The sequence below is a fragment of the Musca autumnalis genome, unplaced genomic scaffold (assembly GCF_047663935.1).
Source record: "Musca autumnalis isolate F117 unplaced genomic scaffold, ASM4766393v1 scaffold_5, whole genome shotgun sequence".
NCBI lineage: Eukaryota > Metazoa > Arthropoda > Insecta > Diptera > Muscidae > Musca > Musca autumnalis.
Window position 1 is genome coordinate 187,104,515 of NW_027412088.1, and position 17,738 is coordinate 187,122,252.

The window sequence follows — 17,738 nt, forward strand, 5'->3', positions numbered from 1 at the left end:
ATCTCGCTTGAGCCTGTCTCTAATGACCCGTACATGGAATGTATGGGGGTAGCAGTCAGGTGTGGAGCTGCCGAGATAGAGTTGCTGAATGTATACATCCCGCCGAGAAATAGCTGTATCTCTGATTATAGGCCTGACATTAGTCCGCTCTTGCAAGGTTATAAACGTCTGGTCCTGGGGGATTTTAATGCGCATCATGAGATGTGGCATTCGGCCCTCGGAAACGACCAGAGAGGTACAGCGCTGGCTGAACAGATTGATAGCTCTACGTTTTGCACGGTCAATGAGGACGCCCCTACCAGAATTAGGGGAGAGTCTCACAGTTCGCTAGACATAACCATCGTGTCACCTGGTCTGACAAATGATGTCACCAGACCATCTCCCCATAATTGTCCATTAGAAGACCAGCCGATTTCATTACCTCTGAATGCCGCACATTCGCCAATCATAAGAAAGCTGATTGGCCGGGTTTCAGATAGTTCACCAATCACCGCTTCAGAGAACTGCCCAATCTTTCTGATGTTCGGGTAGCGGAAAGGACGTTCCGGGACATCATCACTGCTGCAGGCGCTCGCCATATCCCTGCTGGTCGAATACCCGAAGTAAGACCAAATTTCCCAGCAGAGGCGACGGGATTAGCAAATGAGCGTGATGACCTTCGTCGTATCAACCCCAATGACCCCAGAGTCAGGGAGCTGACACTGGAAGTTAACAGGCTGGTCGGCGAGCATAAGCGGAACAAATGGTTAAATCATCTGAAGAGCTGCAACATTGGAGCCGGTATAGGTGAATTGTGGGCAACGGTTAAGTCACTCTCGAACCCTGGAAGAAGGGAAGATAGGACCTCAGTCACGTTTGGCGACGTTACGTTGACTGACCCGAAGAGGTGCGCAAGTAATTTCAATCGACAGTTTGTCGGGCATCCCGTGAGTGACAGGGCGAAGAGAAGAGTATTACGTCGCATCAGATCTCTTCCTGCCGAGGATGAACCACCGCAATTTACAATGGAAGATGTTGCCAATGCCATCAGGAACGCTAAATCATCCAAAGCGTTGGGCCCTGATGGAATCTCCATGGTAATGTTGAAGCAGCTGTATGAGCCGGGAGTCGAGTATCTCACCAAAGTCTTCAACTTGTCGCTAGCCACCCTCGTTGTTCCCGAAGTCTGGAAAATAGGCAGGGTGGTCCCACTACGGAAGCCAGGCAAGGATGCCAAAAGTGAATCGTACAGAGCAAAGACACTTGATCATCAGCACGGATTCCGTAAGCTGCACAGCACGACAACAGCGCTGCACGCCATTACCACATATATCTGTAAAGGACTCAACCAGAGACGGCCGTGCGATAGGACAGTGATGGTTGCGCTTGACTTATCAAAAGCCTTTGATACAGTCAGGCACTCCACGCTGTTTGAGGATATTGAGCAGACAACCCTCCCGTCAAGCTTGAAACGTTGCATAGTCAACTATATGTGTGGACGCCAGTCGTACGTGGAATTCAGGAATAAGAAGTCCAAACCCCGTAGAGTGAAACAGGGAGTTCCCAAGGTGGGGTGATATATCCGGAACTGTTTAACCTCTACCTCTCCTGTATTCCACCCCCTCCAGACGGCATTGAGATCGTGACGTATTCGGATGATTGCACGATCCTGGCGTCGGGTACCTATCCTGATGACATCTGTGAGAGACTGAACAACTATTTAACCGATCTTACCACCTTTTTCCATTCGAGGAATATGCAGATTTCCGCCACAAAATCTACAGCCACTCTGTTCACCACATGGACAGCGCAGTTTGGACGGAGTTGAATGTCGTGGTCGACGGTAGCAGAATTCCGACCATAAACTGCCCTAAAAGTTTAGGGGTCACATTCGACACTACATTCACGTCGTGCGCACACGCCACAGCTATCTGCGACAAGTTGAAAAGTAGGAACAAGGTCCTCAAGTCCCTGACCGGCAGCACTTGGGGTGCAGATAAGAAGACCTTGTTGGCCACGTATAACGCGATAGGTCGGTCTGTGGTAAGCTATGCGGCTCCAGTCTGGTCCCCGAGATTGTGTGATACGAACTGGAAAAAGATTCAAACTTGCCAGAATGCCGCCCTGAGAACAGCGACAGGGTGCCTCCTCAAATCTTCAGTGGACCATCTACATGAGGAGGCAAAAATTCTTGCTGTAAAGCAACACGATGAGATGCTTTCGTTGCAGTACCTGCTTGGATGTTATCGTGTGAGCCATCCCAATCATCTTGTGGGTAGGCCCGGCCCATTCAGGGAGATCAGGAAGGATATCCATGCTCTAGAGGGAGAGGTCCAACGATACAGGAGAGAACCCCTAGATCAACAAGCATATCAAGCAGGATTGAATAGCATTCACACGGACACAGTTGCCAAGGCCTTAAGCAATTATAGTGTGAATAAAGTACTCGGAGTACATCCTCCATCTATCGCAGCTGAGGAGCGTCAGCTGCCACGACAAACCAGAGTAGTTTTGGCTCAACTACGCTCGGGATATTGCAGTCGCCTAAATTCGTATTGGGCGGAAATAGATCGCGCCGTGCAAGACATATGCCCAGTATGCGGCATTGGCCCGCACGACACACAACACCTTTTTAACTGCCCCGCCAAACCTACCCATCTAACTCCAGTGGATCTGTGGCTACATCCCATCGAAGCAGCCATTTTACTGGAAGTGGAGATAGACCCAGAGCCAGATTGAACAGAGGAACGAACATATAAACATAATAAAAACATTGTTACAACAACAACAACAATGGACATCTACTCCATTGTACGAAGTAGCGGGCACTTTGCTAGTTTATTATATTGTACATGGTGCATTTGAATATCTACTGTATTGTATATTTCCCATATGGACATCTATTCCAATGTGGATGATACGTGGGGACATCTACTGTATTGAGAAGTCGCATATGAACAGCTACTGTATTTTAGATGACCATATGTACATCTACTATATTTATGACGTGCCCTATGGACATCCTACTATATTGCTGATAACTCAAGTGTACATCTATTTTGTAGTAGATGTCCACAATGCATTTTAGATGTTCTCCATTATAATTGCTCGTATTGGTTTGGTTCATTTAGGTATCTATTTGATTTTAGATGTCGCATTTTTGCATCTACTAGACTGTATTTGACACATATTGTATAATCATCAAAATTGATGGCCTATGTGGAGATTGTTTATATGCTTCTCTTTAAAGCTTTGCTATCATTAAAGATATTCTACCTACCTACTTAAGCACTTTAACCCCCTTTTGATTGTTTATTTTTTATGACTTCAGACACCATTTCGCTTAACATTCATTTTTCTTCGCACACTCAACTCTTCTTTCTCCCCACACGCTGGGAATTGTGAATTCATTTTCAAAAGAAGTTAAAATTCTTTGTGTCAAAAGACGATTTATAACAGCTGGCTGGCTGGCTTGCTGAAAGAGCGACTCCTTGCCTCGTACGCTACTTGGTGGCCTTCACAAGCCTTCCTTGTTTCTTTTTTTACGGTTTTTATATTGCTATTATTGTAGTGTTGTTGTTGTTTTCCATCTTCATTTTCTTCTTTTTCTAATCATCAAAATATTTATGGATACATTTCGTGTTTGCCAGCAGTTTTGTAAATAAAATGTGAAATATAACAGCAACGGCAGCAACAACGACAACGACAACAACAACACCAAAACAGCAAATAAAACATGACACAATAACAATAATGCCAATAAAACCAGAAAAAAATGAAGAAAACAAAAAAACACTTTCAAAAAGCAAACTCGCCGACAAAAAGAAACATTTCAAATACTTTTTATTTGAAACAGTTTTGGTACGTTTTTGTTGTTGTTTTTGGTTTCTTTTTTGCAAAAAAATATGATGATGATGGTTTTTGTGTGTGCGTTTTTTTTTTCTTTTTTTTTTGGCAATTTGGAGCATGGATTCCTCAAACCATTAGCCAACCAGCCGTTAGCCGCAGCAGTGTGAGCTTGGTTCGTTCGCCGTGGTGTATGTCTTTGTGTGGGTTTTGGCCTCATGATAAATTCATTGCCTCCTCTTCTATGACTGACTGACTGACTGGCTATTATTATTTTTTTTTGTGCTGCTTCTACTGTTTCTGCTGTTGGGTGTTTTTTTTTTTTTTTTTTTTTGGTTTGCAATTTAATCTGTTGTAGCACGGACCGGCAGTCAGCATAGCTCACTCGTCTCTCTTTCCGGCATACACTTCAAATGTCAATAAACTTGTTCATAATTTTTGTTGTTGTTGGTTTTGTTCTTTTTTGTTTGTTTTACTTTTTTTTTGTGAAATACTTTATTTGTTTAATGAAATTTTTATGCAAATTAAAATGTTTTTTTGTTTGTTTATTTTTTCTAAAGCAATGAAAGTTAAATGCTGCTGCTGCTTCTGTGATCCGGTCTGCCAAATGGTTTTCACTTTAAAGCCCAAAAGAATCTTTTTAAATTTATGTTTTTTTATGAAAGGCCATAAAGTGCCACCATCATAGATCCGGACAAGAAGATTTCTGGGCCATAAATTTGTGGATAAAGAGAAACTGGGGGGAAATTTGCCTTTAATGAGGGCTTGAGGTTGAGTTCAACTAGTTCAACTTAGTTAGAAGAAAAATAGAAGTGAACAGTGAACCATCTACTCAATTGTAGATGGTCCATACGTACATCTACTGTAATGTTGATGGTCCATATGGGCATCTATTGTTTTGTAGATGGTCCATATGGGCATCTATTGTTTTGTAGATGGCCCATATGGTCATCTACTCTATTGTAGATGATTCACATGTGCATATAGTATATTGTAGAAGGCCCATATGTGCATCTACTCTATTGTAGATGGCCCATATGGGCATCTAGTGTATTGTAGATGGTCCGTGTGGGCATCTACTGTATTGTAGATGGTCCATATGGGCATCTGCTGTATTGTAGATGGTTCATATGGGCATCTATTGCATTGTAGGTGGTCCCTATAAACATGTATTGTATTGTAGATGTTCCTATGGATATCTACTCTATTCTAGATGATTCATGTGTGCATCTACTCTATTGTAGATGGTCTACATGGGCATCTACTCTATTTTAGATGGTCTATATGTGCATCTACTCCATTGTAGATGGCCCATATGTGCATTTACTCCATTGTAGATGGTCTACAAGGGCATCTACTCTATTGTAGATGGTCCATATGGACATCTATTGTTTTATAGGTGGTCCCTATAAACGTCTATTGTATTGTAGATGTTCCTTTACTTATGGACATCTACTCTATTGTAGATGGTCCATATGGGCATCTACTTCATTGTAGATGATCTATATGGGCATATACTCTATTGTATATGCCCCATATGTGCATCTACTCCATTGTAGATGGTCTATATGGGCATCTACTCTATTGTAGATGGTCCACATGAGCATCTAGTCAATTGTAGATGGTCTATATGGGCATCTACTCTATTGTAGATGGCCCATATGGGCATCTACTCCATTGTATGAGCATCTACTCTATTGTAGATGGTCCGCATGAGCATCTAGTCAATTGTAGATGGTCTATGTGGGCATCTACTCTATTGAATATGGTCCATGTGTACATCTACTCCATTGTAGATGGTCTATAAGGGCATCTACTCTATTGTAGATGGTCCATATGGGCATCTATTGTATTGTAGATGTCCCATATGGGCATCTACTGTATTGTAGATGGTCCATATGGGCATCTATTGTATTGTAGGTGGTACCTATAAACATCTATTGTATTGTAGATGTTCCTTATGGACATCTACTCTATTGCAGATGGTCCATATGTGTATCTACTCTATTTTATATGGCCCATATGTGCATCTACTCCATTGTAGATAGTCTATAAGGGCATCTACTCTATTGTAGATGGCCTATATGGGCATCTATTGTATTGTAGATGCCCCCTATGGGCATCTATTGTTTTGTAGGTGGTCCCTATAAACATCTATTGTATTGTAGATGTTCCTTATGGACATCTACTCTATTGTAGATTTTCTTTATTGACATATATTCTATTGTAGATGGTCCATATGTACATCTACTCTTTTGTAGATGGTCCATATGGGCATCTACTTCATTGTAGATGGTCTATATGGACATCTACTCTATTGTATATGGTCCATATGTGCATCTACTCCATTGTAGATGGTCTATAAGGGCATCTACTCTATTGTAGATGGTCCATATGGGCATCTATTGTATTGTAGATGCCCCATATGGGCATCTATTGTTTTGTAGGTGGTCCCTATAAACATCTATTGTATTGTTGATGTTCCTTATGGACATCTACTCTATTGTAGATGGTCCATATGTGTATCTACTCTATTGTAGATGGTCCATATAGGCATCTACTCCATTGTAGATGGTCTATAAGGGCATCTACTCTATTATAGATGGTCCATATGGGCATCTACTCTATAGTAGGTGGTCCATATGGGTAACTTCAGCATTGCAGATTGTCCATATGAACATCTACTGTATTGCTGATGGTCCATATAGGCATCTACTACAATGTAGATGGCGCATATGGACATCTATTGTATTTTTGATTTGCCATATGAATATCTACTGTGTTGTAGATGGTCCATATGGGCATCTATTGTATTGTAGATGGTCCATATGGGCATCTATTGTATTGTAGGTGGTCCCTATAAACATCTATTGTATTGTGTATGTTCCTTATGGACATCTACTCCATTGTAGATGGTCTATGTGGGCATATACTCTATTGTAGATGGTCCATATGGGCATCTACTCTATAGTAGGTGGTTCATATAATAATCTACTACATTGTAGATGACGCATATGGACATCTACTGTATTGTAGGTGGACCATATGAAAATCTACTACATTGTAGACGGCGTATATTGACATCTACTGTATTACTGACTGTCCATATGGGCATCTACTGTATTGTAGATAATCCATATGGGCTTCTACTACATTGTAAATGGCTTATATGGACATCTACTGTATTATAAATTGTTCATTACGCCATTTATAGGCGTCTAAGGCATTGTTTATGACCTATATCGAAATCAACTCTGTTGTTAATGATATGTGTGGAAATCTACTGTATCGTAGTTAGCCCAGAAGATGTACAGAAGAAGACCACAAAGGCCTCCTACAGGACCCTTAGTTAAAAGAGACTAAAACTGATGTTTTCAACTTCGTTCTATGCTGCCTAGTGTGACTAGAAGTTATTAACAATTGATAAACTTATAATTTTTTTTTAATACAAAACTTGGCATATATTAATTTTTTCTCCTTTTGTTTCTTTTTTTTTCACAGACTAATCAAATACCCGAAAGTGAACGTAACTATTATCTAAGGAAAAAGCCAGCCAGTGTTGTGGAAAGAGCAAAATTTGTTTGCTATACCTGTGGCACAGATGCACCATCCTCACAATTAAGACTGGTCTATTGTTGTCCAAATGTTGAACGTGAACCCTACTATCCATTCATAAAAACAATGACAGCTTATAAAAATGCTAGTCCCATTAGCCCTCAAGGTAAGCGAAACAAAGAAAAAAAAAAAAAAAAACAATGCGATTCAAAGAAAACTGCAAAAAAGAAACGAACAAAAAACTATCATAATTTTTTACTAATTCTTTCCTTCCTTCTCCACTCTCTCTCTCTTCCCCTTTAGGCATGGTGCAAATATGTACAACATGCTATGAAAAACACTCTAGTCGCGCCGAAGGTGTACAACAATCATCAATTGGTGTTTCATCAGCTGCAGAAAAGGTAAGGCGAAAAACCAACAACAATGAAATGAATTCGAATAGAGAATGGCAAAAAAGTCAAAACGGCTTTTTGGCCATCATTCATCATCATCACCACCACCAACCATCTTGATACCAAGAATATTAATGTTAGTAACCCATTTTTTGGAAGGGTTAACAAATGCGAAACATAAGCTAAAAATTCGGGGAAATTTCAAAACGGCAATAGTATTTACTGATGGCCTCTATGGAAGTCTAGTGTATTGTAGATGACCCCTACGACAATCTATTGTATTGTAGATGGCCCCTATGGACATCTATTGTATTGTAGATGGTTCCTATGGGTATCTACTTTGTTGTAGATTGTCCCTATGGACATCTTTTGTATTATAGATGGTTCCTATGGGCATGTACTGTGTTGTAGATGACCCCTATGGACATCTTTTGTATTCGAGATGGTCCCTATGCACATCTATTATATTGTAGATGATCCCTATGGACATCTATCGTATTGTAGATCCTTCCTATGGGCATATTTTGCATTGTAGATGACCCCTATGGACATTTATTGTATTGTAGATGGTTCCTATGTGCATCTACTGTGTTGTAGATTGCCCCTATGGACATCTATTGTATTGTAGATGGTTCCTATGTGCATCTACTGTGTTGTAGTTGGCCCCTATGGACATCTATTGTACTGTAGATGGTTCCTATGAGCATATACTGTGTTGTAGATGGCCCCTATGGATATCTATTGTATTGTAGATGGTTCCTATGGGCATCTACTGTGTTGTAGATGGCCCCTATGGATATCTATTGTATTGTAGATGGTTCCTATGTGCATCTACTGTGTTGTAGATGGCCCCTATGGACATCTATTGTATTGTAGATGGTCCCTATGGGCATCTACTGTGTTGTAGATGGTCCCTATGGACATGTTTTGTATTGTAGATGGTTCCTATGTGCATCTACTGTGTTGTAGATGGCCCCTATGGACATCTATTGTATTGTAGATGGTCCCTATGGGCATCTACTGTGTTGTAGATGGTCCCTATGGACATGTTTTGTATTGTAGATGGTTCCTATGTGCATCTACTGTGTTGTAGATGGCCCCTATGGACATCTATTGTATTGTAGATGGTTCCTATGTGCATCTACTGTGTTGTAGATGGCCCCTAGGGACATCTATTGTATTGAAGATGGTTCCTATGGGCATCTACTGTGTTGTAGATGGCCCCTATGGACATCTATTGTATTGTAGATGGTTCCTATGGGCATCTACTGTGTTGTAGATGGCCCCTGTGGACATCTATCGTATTGTAGATCCTTCTTATGGGCATATTTTGCATTGTAGATGACCCCTATGGACATTTATTGTATTGTAGATGGTTCCTATGGGTATCTACTGTGTTGTAGATTGCCCCTATGGACATCTATTGTATTGTAGATGGTTCCTATGGGCATCTACTGTGTTGTAGATGACCCCTATGGACATCTTTTGTATTCGAGATGGTTCCTATGGGCATCTACTGTGTTGTAGATGACCCCTATGGACATCTTTTGTATTCGAGATGGTCCCTATGGACATCTATTGTATTGTAGATGGTTCCTATGTCCATCTACTGTGTTGTAGATGGCCCCTATGGATATCTATTGTATTGTAGACGGTTCCTATGGGCATCTACTGTGTTGTAGATGGCCCCTATGGACATCTATTGTATTGTAGATGGTTCCCATGGGCATCTATTGTATTGTAGATTACCCCTATTGACATTTATTGTATTGTTGATGGTTCCTATAGGCATCTACTGTGTTGTAGATGGCTCCTATGGACATCTATTATATTGTAGATGGTTCCTATGGGCATCTACTGTGTTGTAGATGGCCCCTATGGACATCTATTGTATTGTAGATGACCCCTATTGTATTGTAGATGGTTCCTATGTGCATCTACTGTGTTGTAGATGGCCCCTATGGATATCTATTGTATTGTAGATGGCCCCTATGGACATCTATTGTATTGTAGATGGTCCCTATGGGTATCTACTGTATTGTATATGACCCCTATGGACATCTATTGTATTGTAGATAACCCCTATTGTATTGTAAATGATTCCTATGTGCATCTACTGTGTTGTAGATGGCCCCTATGGATATCTATTGTATTGTAGATGGTTCCTATGGGCATCTACTGTGTTGTAGATGGCCCCTATGGATATCTATTGTATTGTAGATGGCCCCTATGGACATCTATTGTATTGTAGATGGTCCCTATGGGTATCTACTGTGTTGTAGATTGCCCCTAAGGATATCTACTGTGTTGTAGATGGTCCCTAGGGACATCTATTGTATTGTAGATGGTCCCTATGGGTATCTACTGTATTGTAGATGACCCCTATGAACATCTATTGTATTGTAGATGAACCCTATTGTATTGTAGATGGTTCCTATGTGCATCTACTGTGTTGTAGATGGCCCCTATGGATATCTATTGTATTGTAGATGGTTCCTATGGGCATCTACTGTGTTGTAGATGGCCCTATGGATATCTATTGTATTGTAGATGGCCCCTATGGACATCTATTGTATTGTAGATGGTCCCAATGGGTATCTACTGTATTGTATATGACCCCTATGGACATCTATTGTATTGTAGATGACCCCTATTGTATTGTAGATGGTCCCTATGGGTATCTACTGTGTTGTAGATTGCCCCTATGGATATCTATTGTATTGTAGATTGTTCCTATGGGCATCTACTGTGTTGTAGATTGCCCATATGGATATCTATTGTATTGTAGATGGTTCCTATGGGCATCTACTGTGTTGTAGATGGCCCCTATGGACATCTATTGTATTGTAGATGGTCCCTATGGGCATCTACTGTGTTGTAGATGGTCCCTAGGGACATCAATTTATTGTAGATGGTCCCTATGGGTATCTACTGTATTGTAGATGACCCCTATTGTATTGTAGATGGTTCCTATGGGCATCTACTGTGTTGTAGATGGCCGCTATGGACATCTATTGTATTGTAGATGGCCGCTATGGACATCTATTGTATTGTAGATGGTTCCTATGGGCATCTACTGTGTTGTAGATGACCCCTATGGACATCTTTTGTATTCGAGATGGTCCCTTTGGACATCTATTGTATTGTAGATGATCCCTATGGACATTCTATTCCTCCTTTGGAAACTCATGGCGCTGTAGATGTCTTCTTTGGATATCTAAGTATTTAACAGTCTCTATGGGTAGATAGTAGATGTCACATTGGGCATCTACTGCATTGTAGATGTTCCCTTTTGGGCATATTTTAGATTTTCCTATGAAAAATTCAATTCAAGAGGAAAAGTTTTACCTTTAGCATGGCTTAATAAGGTTGTTTATAGCAAGACTTGTTTTTAGCAAAACTACTTTCCCACCAACTTCTTCCCATTTCATGTTTGTAAACATTTGATTCTACTCCCTTTAAAGCCTATTTTTTTACTTTTCTTTTCCTCTATATGCTGATATTTATGGTTGAATTATTTATAATTTTCCATAGAAATTTACTATTGATGTCAATATAAAATTGTGTGGTGATTACTCACAACATTGGTGTAAGAAGAAGGGCAGCGAGGAGATGTCATCATCAACATCTCCTCCATTGTTGTTGTCAGTATGTGAAATCTTCATTTTGAAATAAATCGTTGTGATTCTTTCGCTTTCATTGCTGTTTGTCTGTCTATCTGTCCGACTTATAGTCTATCTTTCCGACAACTGTTATCACACAACTGTTTGGTTTCTGTTCTCCTTCTCTCAGTTGTTCCGAGATTATCACCCACCAGCAGCAATTGTTAAGTAAGAAGCCAAAGAAGCAAGCTCATCATATTTCCAAGTTTGTTTTTTATTTTCTGTTCTTTATTTTTGGTTGAACGTTCTTCCATCACAATTTATTTATTGTCGACAGGGGCAACCTTTGGTGGCGTAGCTCACAATGCACGGAGATAATACAAGTCAAAGTTGTTGCGTTATAACAATCAAAGGTTATCAGCAAATGGACCAGAGGCGGCAATATACGAAAAGTGTGTGCGCGCCTGTGTGTGCCTCACAGACAATCATTAATATTGCCAAAGGCCAAGAGGTTTATTAAAGGTGGTCAGAATATAGAGATTGGGTTTTTTTTATTTCACAAACTACAACTCAAAGTCTTGGGAGAGAGGGAGAGCATTTGTGTGATTATTTCTATAGAAAGTTGGACACACTTGTAGAGCCTATTGTCTTGCATTGAAGGTTATTGGAATTACGTCTAATTTTGTTGTTTGGGTACTCGAACATTGGTTTTACTCGGAACTGTAGCTGATTAGCTGGATGGGGGCATATATATGTATATAGAAAACTTTCCCAGATTATTATCTTATCAGCATTCCACCATGGCATGCATTGCACTGCCGCCTTTACGGAATTGTCATTTAATTTGTTGCATAGCTTTTCTTGTCGTTGTTGTTGTTTAATATTAATAAATCTTTTTGTTGTTGTTTTATTGTTGCTTGCTTATCTCAAGTCCCCCTCTATTAATTGGCCATACTCGAAAATATGTGTATTTATAAATCTGTCGCACACTCACAATATGTTTTAATGGTAAGGGAGGGAAGATTCTTTAATGGTTATCAAAAGGGTGTAATAAATCAGGTTCAATCATAAAAATATCAAAAACTATTAAAAATATAGTATATTCAGCCTGGCTTAATAGGGTTTTCCATAGGAAAACTTTCATTCAGTCTGGCTTGATAGGTTTTTCCATAGGAAAACTTTCATTCAGCCTGGCTGAATAGGGTTTTCCATAGAAAAACATCAATTCAGCCTGGCTGAATAGGGTTTTCCATAGGAAAACATCAATTCAGCCTGGCTGAATAGGGTTTTCCATAGGAAAACATCAATTCAGCCTGGCTGAATAGGGTTTTCCATAGGAAAACTTTCATTCAGCCTGGCTGAATAGGGTTTTCCATAGGAAAACTTTCATTCAGCCTGGCTGAATAGGGTTTTCCAAAGGAAAACTTTCATTCAGCCTGGCTGAATAGGGTTTTCCATAGGAAAACTTTCATTCAGCCTGGCTGAATAGGGTTTTCCATAGGAAAACTTTCATTCAGCCTGGCTGAATAGGGTTTTCCATAGGAAAACTTTCATTCAGCCTGGCTGAATAGGGTTTTCCATAGGAAAACTTTCATTCAGACTGGCTGAATAGGGTTTTCCAAAGGAAAACTTTCATTCAGCCTGGCTGAATAGGGTTTTCCATAGGAAAACTTTCATTCAGCCTGGCTGAATAGGGTTTTCCATAGGAAAACTTTCATTCAGCCTGGCTGAATAGGGTTTTCCATAGGAAAACTTTCATTCAGCCTGGCTGAATAGGGTTTTCCATAGGAAAACTTTCATTCAGCCTGGCTGAATAGGGGTTTCCATAGGAAAACTTTCATTCAGCCTGGCTGAATAGGGTTTTCCATAGGAAAACTTTCATTCAGCCTGGCTGAATAGGGTTTTCCATAGGAAAACTTTCATTCAGCCTGGCTGAATAGGGTTTTCCATAGGAAAACTTTCATTCAGCCTGGCTGAATAGGGTTTTCCATAGGGAAACTTTCATTTTGGCTTGCTTAATAGGGTTTTCCATAGGAAAACTTGCATTCAGCCTGGCTGAATAGGGTTTTCCATAGGAAAACTTTCATTGAGCCTGGCTGAATAGGGTTTTCCATAGGAAAACTTTCATTGAGCCTGGCTGAATAGGGGTTTCCATACGAAAACTTTCATTCAGCCTGGCTGAATTGGAGTTTTCCATAGGAAAATTTTCATTCAGCCTGGCTGAATAGGGTTTTCCATAGGAAAACTTTCATTCAGCCTGGCTGAATAGGGTTTTCCATAGGAAAACTTTCATTCAGCCTGGCTGAATAGGGTTTTCCATAGGAAAACTTTCATTCAGCCTGGCTTAATAGGGTTTTCCATAGGAAAACTTTCATTCAGCCTGGCTGAATAGGGTTTTCCATAGGAAAACTTTCATTCAGCCTGGCTGAATAGGGTTTTCCATAGGAAAACTTTCATTCAGCCTGGCTGAATAGGGTTTTCCATAGGAAAACTTTCATTCAGCCTGGCTGAATAGGGTTTTCCATAGGAAAACTTTCATTCAGCCTGGCTGAATAGGGTTTTCCATAGGAAAACTTTCATTCAGCCTGGCTGAATAGGGTTTTCCATAGGAAAACTTTCATTCAGCCTGGCTGAATAGGGTTTTCCATAGGAAAACTTTCATTCAGCCTGGCTGAATAGGGTTTTCCATAGGAAAACTTTCATTCAGCCTGGCTGAATAGGGTTTTCCATAGGAAAACTTTCATTCAGCCTGGCTGAATAGGGTTTTCCATAGGAAAACTTTCAGTCAGCCTGGCTGAATAGGGTTTTCCATAGGAAAACTTTCAGTCAGCCTGGCTGAATAGGGTTTTCCATAGGAAAACTTTCATTCAGCCTGGCTGAATAGGGTTTTCCATAGGAAAACTTTCATTCAGCCTGGCTGAATAGGGTTTTCCATAGGAAAACTTTCATTCAGCCTGGCTGAATAGGGTTTTCCATAGGAAAACTTTCATTCAGCCTGGCTGCATAGGGTTTTCCATAGGAAAACTTTCATTCAGCCTGGCTGCATAGGGTTTTCCATAGGAAAACTTTCATTCAGCCTGGCTGAATAGGGTTTTCCATAGGAAAACTTTCATTCAGCCTGGCTGAATAGGGTTTTCCATAGGAAAACTTTCATTCAGCCTGGCTGAATAGGGTTTTCCATAGGAAAACTTTCATTCAGCCTGGCTGAATAGGGTTTTCCATAGGAAAACTTTCATTCAGCCTGGCTGAATAGGGTTTTCCATAGGAAAACTTTCATTCAGCCTGGCTGAATAGGGTTTTCCATAGGAAAACTTTCATTCAGCCTGGCTGAATAGGGTTTTCCATAGGAAAACTTTCATTCAGCCTGGCTGAATAGGGTTTTCCATAGGAAAACTTTCATTCAGCCTGGCTGAATAGGGGTTTCCATAGGAAAACTTTCATTCAGCCTGGCTGAATAGGGGTTTCCATAGGAAAACTTTCATTCAGCCTGGCTGAATAGGGTTTTCCATAGGAAAACTTTCATTCAGCCTGGCTGAATAGGGTTTTCCATAGGAAAACTTTCATTCAGCCTGGCTGAATAGGGTTTTCCATAGGAAAACTTTCATTCAGCCTGGCTGAATAGGGTTTTCCATAGGAAAACTTTCATTCAGCCTGGCTGAATAGGGTTTTCCATAGGAAAACTTTCATTCAGCCTGGCTGAATAGGGTTTTCCATAGGAAAACTTTCATTCAGCCTGGCTGAATAGGGTTTTCCATAGGAAAACTTTCATTCAGCCTGGCTGAATAGGGTTTTCCATAGGAAAACTTTCATTCAGCCTGGCTGAATAGGGTTTTCCGTAGGAAAACTTTCATTCAGCCTGGCTGAATAGGGTTTTCCATAGGAAAACTTTCATTCAGCCTGGCTGAATAGGGTTTTCCATAGGAAAACTTTCATTCAGTTTTCCATAGGAAAACTTTCATTCAGCCTTGGTGAATAGGGTTTTCCATAGGAAAACTTTCATTCAGCCTGGCTGAATAGGGTTTTCCATAGGAAAACTTTCATTCAGCCTGGCTGAATAGGGTTTTCCATAGGAAAACTTTTATTCAGCTTAGCTGAATTACATTTTTTCCTAACTTTAAGCATATCACAATTGTTTGTGTTCCCCACACCATTAACCACAAACATTCTTTGTGGTTGGATTTCCTTCATCGTCATCAGCCGCAAACATTGTGTGGTTTGTTGGTTTTTTTCTCCTGTTTTTTCAGGTTTTGTGTGTTATTGTTGTTTATACTGTGACGGCTTAGTCAATATTTAAGTTTGCTTAATGTTTATTCTATTTTTATGTGTTATTTTTTTTTTCTTCTTTGGCATTTATCATTTATTTATTGTTGTTTATTTTTCTTGTGAGCTGTGAGTGTGAGGATGTTTACTCGTTGTTGTCGTTGTTATTTTATTTCACCTATTTTGTTGTAGATCTTATTGTTATTGTTGTTGTTTTCTTTTTGAGTGTTATTGATAATTGTCGATAATTATGATGACTGGGTTTAGTAAACTAGAGCCGTTGGTTGGTTCAGAATGCTGGTGAATGAGTTGAACCTATAATTAAATGTTTTTGTATGGGTGTTGTTGTTGTTGGTGTAGCCGTTGTTACGCTACGCTACAATGACTATTATTTAAGAACAATAATAACAATAATGTTGAAATAGTTGAATACTACTAACTGGAATTCTCCACGCTTGTTATTCTTTCTTCGGGAGTGTGTGTTTGTGTGAGCGCTTAGGTTTTTTTGTTCGCAGCGTTGCTAATTGAGGTTAATGTGTAGGGTAATCGAGAGCTTGATTTTTTTTTGTTACTAATTTTCTATTTAAAAAAATTATACCTTTTAATTGTTGCTGTTGCTGTCATTTTTTTAATAAATGGTCTATTGAAATGTTTATTTTGTTTGAACCTGCATAATTGATTTGAAATAAAGACATTGACCTGTAACTATATTTAGGGAAAGGGGAATTGTGGATGGAAATATGAATCTGAATATGATTATCTATAAGAAAACTTTAATTTAGTCAATTCAGCAAGGCTGAATCGAAGATTTACTGTGGAAAACCCAATTCAGCCAGGCCGAATAGAAGATTTCTTGTGGAAACCCCAATTCAGCCAGGCTGAATAGAAGATTTCTTGTGGAAACCCCAATTCAGCAAGGCTGAGTTCAAGTTTTTCTCTAGAAAACCCTATGCAGCCAGGCTGAAATGAAGTTTTCTTATAGAAAACCCTATTCAGCCAGGCTGAATTGAAGTTTTCTTATAGAAACCCCTATTCAGCCAGGCTGAAATGAAGTTTTCTTATAGAAACCCCTATTCAGCCAGGCTGAAATGAAGTTTTCTTATAGAAAACCCTATTCAGCCAGGCTGAATTGAAGTTTTCTTAAAGAAAACCCTATTCAGCCAGGCTGAATTGAAGTTTTCTTATAGAAAACCCTATTCAGCCAGGCTGAATTGAAGTTTTCTTATAGAAAACCCTATTCAGCCAGGCTGAATTGAAGTTTTCTTATAGAAAACCCTATTCAGCCAGGCTGAATTGAAGTTTTCTTACAGAAAACCCCATTCAGCCAGGCTGAATTGAAGTTTTCTTACAGAAAACCCCATTCAGCCAGGCTGAATTGAAGTTTTCTTATAGAAAACCCTATTCAGCCGGGCTGAATTGAAGTTTTCCTTTAGCGAACCCTATTCAGCCAGGCTGAATTGAAGTTTTCCTCTAAAAAACCTTATTCAGCCAGGCTGAATTGAAGTTTTCCTCTAGCAAACCCTATTCAGCCAGGCTGAATTTAAGTTTTACTCTAGCAAACCCTATTCAACTAAGCTAAATTGAAGTTTTCTTCGAAAAACAGTATTCTGCCACCCTGCATTTGTGGTTTTCTATAGAAAATCTAATTAAAAAGTGCTTAATTAAAGTTCTAATATAAAAAACCCAATTCAGCTGAGTTCATAAGCTTATCACCAGCTCCCAGTTTTGTTTCTTTAATTTCTGTGTTATGCCATAAAAATAATTATCATTTGACGTTGGCAAACGAAACAATTACGGTCATCAACATTTCAAATTCCAAGCACAGTGGTTGAAGAGAATTTTTTGAGATGGAGTTTTAGCTTAATTTTCAATTTCAAAATTCAATTTTTACATAAATAGATGACCTCTTTCATTCCATATTCTGCGGATTTTTTCAAAATTAAAATGAATTGTGGTTAATGCTTTACAAATTTCTCCCCCACTGTGCATTAGGACGCATTAAACATATGTAGATATGGGTGTATATGTCACTCATGACTATGGTTCTCACACAAGCGAGGTGTTATATTTAATCTCGACAACCTCTCGATTGTTCATAAAAATA

At 39.6% G+C, this 17,738-nt stretch overlaps 1 protein-coding gene across 7 annotated transcripts in view; it reads left to right on the forward strand.

Annotated features, from left to right (window-relative positions):
- The window catches only part of px (MAP7 domain-containg protein plexus), a 184,558-nt gene that overhangs the window by 35,091 nt on the left and 131,729 nt on the right, over positions 1-17,738 (forward strand). For all 7 annotated transcript variants that reach the window (XM_073954951.1, XM_073954950.1, XM_073954953.1 and 4 more), the window contains 2 exons: positions 7,327-7,546; positions 7,684-7,781. In XM_073954951.1, coding sequence (XP_073811052.1) covers positions 7,327-7,546; positions 7,684-7,781 — 318 coding nt within the window. The remainder of the gene's footprint in view (positions 1-7,326; positions 7,547-7,683; positions 7,782-17,738) is intronic.